Consider the following 7,964-nt stretch of genomic DNA (forward strand, 5'->3'; position numbering starts at 1 on the left):
AACTTGGTACTGTGTTAATATTTTGAAGTGTAAATTGCTAATAAAGTCCTGCCTTGACCTGCTATGGTTTTAGTCATTAGAACCAAGACTGTATTAAACAGTCGTTTTTAATTACCAAGCCACAGAAATATGTGATATTTAAAATACATTTCTATTTAACTTTGTTCCTGGTCTAAGATACATTTATTTTACAAGCATGCCAGTTTCCTGTGAAGTGTAGTATATATAAATCACAGATGTGTAGTTCAGCAAGTGAAAGTTAACATAGAAAATAAAAAATAAAAAAGACAAAACATATTTTCAACGTCGATTTATTTTCTGGTCACGTGTGTTTAAACAAAACATCTGATTAAATATACAATACAGGGCTAGACCATTGTCAGAATGATTCTAAAGTATCAGCAGGTTCACAGTCATGTAATTACACCACTGATAGCGCTTTTTACACTTAATGAAGTCACCGTACCATTAAATCCATTCAAACGTTAGACTTCGTAGCATCTCTACTGGGCTCAACTCTAAAGGCCTGAATGGATTAAAAGGCGAACAGAATGAGGAAAGCCACCATCAGACAGAAGAGACCCATAGCTTCAGAGAGAGCAAATCCGAGGATGGCATAAGAGAAGAGCTGTTGTTTCAGGGAGGGGTTCCTGGAGTGACAAAAACAGATAATGAAAATTCTTCAGAGTACTTATAAATACTATAGAAAGAAGAATTACTTTGAAACATTAACATTTCCATGTTAATCCATCAGGTACATAAAGCAAATGGCATTTGATTCGAACCCATTTTGCCAGGATATTTTTACTGGGTAGCTGTGCATCTCACTTACCTGGCATATCCAATAATAAGACTGCCAAACACTGTCCCAATCCCAGCTCCTGATCCTGCCACGCCAACAGTAGCAGCTCCAGCGCCGATGAACTTGGCAGCAGTTTCAACGTCGCGGCTGACGGCGCTGGTTTGGAAAGCTCGCACTGCCACCTGCTGCTGGGAGGCACCAGCGGGCAGAAGTGAAGCAGACTGAAACACACAAGAACGCAATGGTTAACCCTTTAATAAGACCATGTTGTTGAATTTATTGTCCATACAGATAAGGAGTGCGTTTATATAATACTTCAAAATAAGCAGTGCTTCATTTGTTGAAATAATCCTCGATGTACGTTTCTCACCTCGACTCTCCTGTCTGACAGCACAGCTGCAGAGAGCGGCCTGTACAGGGCTCGAGATCCAAGACGGACCTGTGGTTAGAAAAAGAGTGATTAATGATCAATTTAACGAGTTGTCAATAGCAAGGATGAGTATTGGTTGATTAGTAAATAGGCAATGCCAATTGAAAAAAGGTAATTTGTTCTCATGTATAGTTTATACTTAAGAACGCTATTGATCAAGTGATGATGCGCTACTTGATCAATAGCCCTACTTAAAAAAATAATCAATGCTTCTATTGTTGGTGTGCAGAACAGTTGCCTTGGTTCTTGGTTCCGTTTTCAATTGCTTATATTGTGTGTGTCATCTTAATTCATTTTTTTGTACCAGCAACTGAAAATAATTCTAATGCAAATTTACAACTTCAAATCCATGCACTTATACGTTGCACACTAAAAAAAATGAAGTTGATTAAAAGGCTAACAATTATGATTCCAAGCACCCTCTTAAAAAAAACTGGATGATTAATTTGTATAAATAAAGCCATCCACACTATTCAATTTAATATTGTATGATCTCTGTATAATAATTATTTATCTAACATGTGAAAAAATGTTTTCTCTCGACTTTATTTTGTATATCGTTTATATAAACATAATTTCATAAGCTTCTGTTTTGATGGATCCACAGACTCCTCAAGAAACATCTTAAGACTTTCGTATTGGTGCAGGCTTTTCCCTGATTTTCTGGGACTCCTGTGTTATCCTGATTTTTTAGTGTATATGTTCGAGTATTGTATTGTTTAGTTTGTATGCAAAGCACTCTATAAATATGACTTATAATGGCTACAATTCTGCAACCACAACCTGTTCTTGAAAGTTGTTCCTAACAATAATTACATACAAATGTGACAGACTATCCCTGCAGGACGTCCACACAAACCACCATGGATGTCTAGGTTGTTCTTTTTTTAGTTTAAAACAAAGTTTTGTTCATTTGACAATGGACGTCCTTGCAGCTGTGGCTAACTTTAGCAGAGGGTCAACCCCAACTATAGTTGACTTTCAAAAAGGTCACCTGGTATGGACAGCATGATGTCTTGCGAGGACATTAAAAAAAAAAACTATGGCTCCTATCGAAGGTTTACACGTTCATTCATTGAATCTCACCAGAGAGGGCGCGGAGGCGAACTTAGCACAGGCGTACATCTCGGCTGGATAGAGTTACAGTAGCTGCTGGCTGCAGAAGAAACGGCACAAAAATCAAAAGTCAAAACACTTCCACCATACATTAGATCATTTAACAATATAGGTGATCGATGAAGAGAGAGCAAGATAGAGCAGCTGCAAAAAAAAAGGTCAGGAAGGAGCGAAGGTTTTTTAAAAGATACACGTCAAACCAAACGGATCGACATGGATTTCGCACTTTGAAACGGCAGCTATTAGATGGAAGAAAAGCATAAACAAAATAATAAATGAATAAAAGGTCAAATAAACATACCCCCGGGTGCAGTGAGTGTTAGCTCCTAACGGATTGTAGTAGAGGTCGAAGTGGAAGGAAGGGCGCATGCGCACTGTCATATGAGCCGGATTGACTTCCGGTGTCAGTTGGCCTTCTGTTTCCGTCGCGAAAAAATGTTACTCAATATAAATGTGTGTGTTTTTTAAATGTATTTGGCGGAAGAATATTCCATGAATGTTCATGGTTTATAAATAATTAATTATTTTAAACAATATTTTAATAATTATTCGCGAGTTTATTTATTATATTAATGCATGTTTTGCTGATTTTAACGTAAATATCGGTGATATATGTGTTTGGATTTAAAAAAGTTTATCAACTTCCGAATTATTATACTGCCCTAATCTGATCTTTTTTATTTTGGGGGATTTTTCTACCCATTTAAAAATAACAAAATAATAATAACCTTTAAACGTATATTCTGAACACATAGTTTGCGTTTTTATATTACAGGTTTTATTGTGAATATTACTTCAAGTGGAACTTGAGATTCATTCGGCAATTGCATGTAATGATACTAAAAACCGACAGAGTGCAGCAGCACAACATGCAATTCAATGAGCATGCTGGTGTTTTGTGCTTCAACACTAGTAATATCCCCTCATAACACTATGTTATATTTCATTTATTACAAAACATTACATTAAAAGGGTTTAAAATGTGTTAAATATGTGTGCCTTTGTCCGTGTATTTGGTACAGCCGAAATATGTTTTTTCTTTTACAATGTTGCATTTTGTATACTTGGTTTACAATTCACATTTGAAAACTATTTTTAAATTCTAATAAAAAGCATTGAATACTACTTCCCGTCGTATTTTTCTACAACGTATGATCGCTTTGCAGGAGCTGGGAATGAATGGGACTGTGATTGAATTGTAATTTAAGGGGAAAATATTATTATATTCAATTAATTTTTAATATATTTCACAACACAAATGTGCAAAAACACTAAGATTTTATTGCTCACTAATAATGCATTTTATAAAATAAATTAATGTCAATTTCTATATACATCAGAACCTGGTTTAATCTTAGTTGATGCTATTAAAAAATAAAACAATATTCTGTCTACTGCCTGGGTATAGCAGTTATGATAATGAATGCATAAAGGATTACTAGTATATTTCAAATTCCCCCTCCATTACAGGAATGAGCCAATTTCTGATGGTAAGTAAACCATCCAAAGTAAACTGAAATGGTGCCCCTCGTTGTCATTTGCTGTAACTGGTGTCATCCCATCCCATTTTCCGAACTAAAAAAATACAAACCTAAACATAATAATCTGGCTCAAGGTGACCTAGAAAATGTTGGTGCTTGTGTTTTTTTCCATAACAAAATGTTCTTGTTTTGCATCAGCTTTTGAAATTTACAGATTCATTTTTTTCCCCCATTATAATCTGAGCTAGCTGGAAATCTTACTATTCATTTAGAGTTCAGCTAAATCAAATTTGGGCCAAATATCCGAGTTTTTCCGAACTACATACAATTAATACAATTGAGTTTAAGATGCACTCTGCTGTAAAAAATGGGAACATAGGATGCATAATATACATTTCCATTGTAACTAATCCAGAATACAAAACGTTCCATATATCAAATGCTAATACTAATCCATTTGTATAAACAATTTAATGAAATGAATGAAATGTAAAATACAAAAAAATAATGATAATAATAATGATCATCGATCATGATGCATCACGTGCGTCAGCTCTAAATGTACCTCGACTATTACAATTAAATATTTATATTCTCTAAGAGAGCGTTTCATGGAGTCATATACACATGTGTCAGCCTCTCGTAGACGTGGGCTCCATTTGGCCCTGCGGAAGGGAGATTCCTCAGCTCTTCCAGTCAGACGCCCCCCTCCTCCTCTTCCTCCTCCTCCTCCTCCTCGGATGATGATGATGATGATGATGATGCTGTCGTTACGCACCTCTGTGAAGAAGCGGAGACGCGGTTCTCCGGGGCGAATCCCTGCTGACGTCACTCCCGCGTATATAAAGGATACAAGCAAAGCACTGACAGACCGAATAGAATCCCCTCAACTGGACTGCGGTATTTCTCATACATTTCAAAGGATTATTAGAGTCTGCCACCGTTGGATTTAGTCGCCAGCATCGTACAGTGAGTACTTCTCAGATGTTTGGGTTTTTTTCGAGAATGACGAGCTTTTTACGCACGATTTACGAGAAGATGATCCTCGATCCCACGTTTTACGCATGGCACGTCTGTCCACAGATCCGAGACGCCATGACTTTGAACAAGGGGGACAAACTCAGGAGCATGGAGAAGAGAAGAGGGAGCGTGCCTTTCCCGAGGAATATGCCCAATCTCCACCGGAGGAGCATGCCGGTGGACGACCGGGACCTGCGCGCCGCCACCGTGCCGGAGACGGTCCAGACGGACGAGATGTCGAACCTCCTGCGGTGCGCCTCTTACTCCCCGACCGAGCAGCACCGGGGCAGCTGCACGTCGGATTCATCGGACTCCGTGATCTCCACCGGCAGCGAGCCGGAGTCCCAGGTCTACAAGGTGGTCCTCCTCGGGGAGCACGGTGTCGGGAAGTCGAGCCTGGCACGCGTCTTTGGAGAGGTCGAGGATGCTGGTCACGACTGCGAGGAAGCAGGTACTTGATGATGCGTACATGAGTCATTCATCTCACACCCATAAATAACAACAAATCCAACACATTTATTAAGTATATCTAGATTTTTTACACATCATCATCAGTAATGGTTTATAGTAAATTTCGATTCTACCAAAAAATCTACCTTTTTATTGTAGCTTTCCTATTTTCACCCAAAAATATACAAGTGCTATACACTGAATCTCCAATGGATCTCCTGCTCCCCCCATTTGACCGTATTTGTAGTGATCACACATCATTACACGGAATATTAAAATCCTATTCTCGCCTTTCGCAGGAAACACTTACGACAGGTCGATCGTGGTGGACGAGGAGGAGGCCTCCATACTGTTGTATGACATCTGGGAGCAGGTACTTGTCTTCAATTATTCATCCCTTCTACATTGAAGTGTATTTCAATTGCACCTCCTAATCGTTCCAAATTCTTTTTTTTTCCCCCTCAAGGATAACAGCCAGTGGCTGAAAGATCAGTGCATGAGGATGGGGGACGCCTACATCATCGTCTACTCGGTGACCGACAAGTCCAGCTTCGAGAAGGCGTCGGAGCTGCGTATCCAGCTGCGCCGGGCCAGACAGTCGGAGAACATCCCCATCATCCTCGTCGGCAACAAGAGTGACCTGGTGCGCTCCCGAGAAGTGACCGTGGATGGTGAGTCCATCGTTTGAATTCACTTGATTAAGAACACTACCAGTACTTTAAAATTATATATATATATATTTGCTTATTCACACTCTATGGCTAAATTATACACTTTCAAATACAACTCATTTTTGAAGGAAAAATATAATGTTTATACATATGTTTCAGTATATATTATACATATATTTCAGTATATACAAGACTGTACATAGACTTGCATGCCTCTTTGTTTCTATCTTGTAACATATTCTGGAGCTGCTGAACCGTGAATTTCTCTGTGAGATGAATAAAGTATCTATCTATCATTCTATCTATAATGTTAACCGTTACTGTATTTCTGTGACTAAAGCTACACAAGACCCCATTATTTTTTCCTCAAGCAAAACTAAACTGTATAAATCAAGCTACAATTTTTACATTTATTGATTTACCAAAGAACAAGTTCGATATATTTGTGTCATTGATTGCACATTTACAGAGCCTTAGACATGACATGGTTTAATAAAACATGCAATTCCTAGCCACAAAATACTCATTTGTGGCCGCAAAATACTCATTTGTGGCCGCAAAATACTCATTTGTGGCCGCAAAATACTTACAAATAATTACTTTTAGCAATAGCCTGGATAGTTCAATTGGTACACAGCACACGATTCTGGATCTTGAGGATGTTGGCTTGATCCCTGCATTTAACATCGTCATTTAACATGGTTACTTTAGAGACCTTTTTGTGTTGAGGCTGCAGTAGCAGACCTGCACCCCTCAGGGCTTCTTTATTCAGTAAAGGAATTTATTATGGCAACATGACTTAATTACCAATGTAATTTTTTCTTTATATATCCTAAGATTTTTTTAATAGTTATTGCAATCCCACAAATTAGCATTTTATGGTCTTGCGGTGGCTTTTAAAAGACTCTTGCTACTAAATCATGGTCACGAATTAGCATCTTGAGGCCACATCTGGTCCAGGACTCCTTACAAATGATCTCAATAAAAGACCCAAAAAAAACAGTGATTTGTGTGAAGACCATGCAAGGTGTACTAAAAAATGATGTTTTCCTTCCAGAGGGAAGTGCTTGTGCCGTCGTGTTCGACTGCAAGTTCATCGAGACGTCTGCGTCTCTTCACCACAACGTCCAGGACTTGTTCCAGGGCATCGTCAGACAGATCCGCTTGAGGAAAGACAGCAAGGAGGAAAACGCGCGACGCAAGGCCAGCTGCAGGCGCCGGGAGAGCATCAGCAAGAAGGCCAAGAGATTCTTGGGTCGAATGGTCGCACGCAAGAACAAGAAAATGGCTTTCAGGCAGAAGTCGAAGTCCTGTCACGACCTCACGGTGCTCTGAGGGAGCAGCGAGACCCAAAGGACATTCAATTATTTAGCCTCTGAAGACCAGATGCTGTGTGTTTTTAACACTAACACCGAGGACTAATAAAGCTGTACAAAAAATATATTTTTATTTTCTAGTGGAGAGGACTTTAACCGATGCATCATGACTGTAACATGCATGACGCTTTGAGAACACTTTTCTCATCTGCCTTATTCTGTATTAACATCGAAGCAAGAGGGAGAAAAAAATGCACATTATTTTCTAATGCAAATATTTATGTTCTGTTGCGATTTTGATGGTGAATGTAAGGACGATCTTGTATATATGTTACCATGACTGAAGGCTGAATGAAAGAAACATCTCATGATCCAACACAAAGATCACAACACTTGGAGGTGGAGGTGTGCGGGTTCGTGCCTCAGCCAAGTTAGACTCAGCTGCGACAAAAAACTCTGTGATTCTATGTTGTTTTAAAACATTGAATTCAGTTTGTGAATGTATTAGTGGAGCAATAAGTTCTAACCGATTTGTGACATCATTTAGGATTTGTTTTGTTTACATGAAATGCATTTTTTTCTAAATAAAAATGAAAAAAAACAAACCTTTTCTTTGTTCTTTTGATCCTGAATATTCATTAGATGTTATCAGTGGAATTGGGGGTGAGCTGACCGCTG

The 7,964-nt window shown here is 38.7% G+C and overlaps 2 protein-coding genes and 1 long non-coding RNA gene across 4 annotated transcripts in view; 2 read left to right on the forward strand and 1 right to left on the reverse strand.

Moving 5' to 3' along the window:
* Positions 1 to 7,964, forward strand: part of LOC148076600 (uncharacterized) — a 201,489-nt gene that overhangs the window by 108,437 nt on the left and 85,088 nt on the right. The window lies entirely within an intron of this gene.
* LOC148076605 (ATP synthase F(0) complex subunit C3, mitochondrial-like) lies at positions 296 to 2,721 on the reverse strand. Its single transcript, XM_087793113.1, has 5 exons — positions 2,650 to 2,721; positions 2,319 to 2,388; positions 1,173 to 1,241; positions 833 to 1,023; positions 296 to 650 (listed from the first exon to the last, which is right to left on the reverse strand). Exons 2-5 carry the CDS (start codon positions 2,355 to 2,357, stop codon positions 536 to 538), a joined length of 414 nt encoding a protein of 137 aa, XP_087649239.1. The 5' UTR covers positions 2,358 to 2,388; positions 2,650 to 2,721; the 3' UTR covers positions 296 to 535.
* rrad (Ras-related associated with diabetes) lies at positions 4,704 to 7,891 on the forward strand. Of its 2 annotated transcripts, XM_087793117.1 has the most exons (5): positions 4,704 to 4,798; positions 4,913 to 5,300; positions 5,599 to 5,672; positions 5,766 to 5,970; positions 7,028 to 7,891. In XM_087793117.1, the coding sequence occupies exons 2-5, from the start codon at positions 4,925 to 4,927 to the stop codon at positions 7,303 to 7,305; spliced, it is 933 nt and encodes a 310-aa protein (XP_087649243.1). In that variant the 5' UTR covers positions 4,704 to 4,798; positions 4,913 to 4,924; the 3' UTR covers positions 7,306 to 7,891. The 2 variants fall into 2 exon arrangements, with proteins under 2 accessions (XP_087649243.1, XP_087649241.1); XM_087793115.1 differs by having other exon boundaries at positions 4,718 to 5,300.

The sequence above is a fragment of the Callionymus lyra genome, chromosome 6 (assembly GCF_982586985.1).
Source record: "Callionymus lyra chromosome 6, fCalLyr1.hap1.1, whole genome shotgun sequence".
Classification (NCBI taxonomy): Eukaryota; Metazoa; Chordata; class Actinopteri; order Syngnathiformes; family Callionymidae; genus Callionymus; species Callionymus lyra.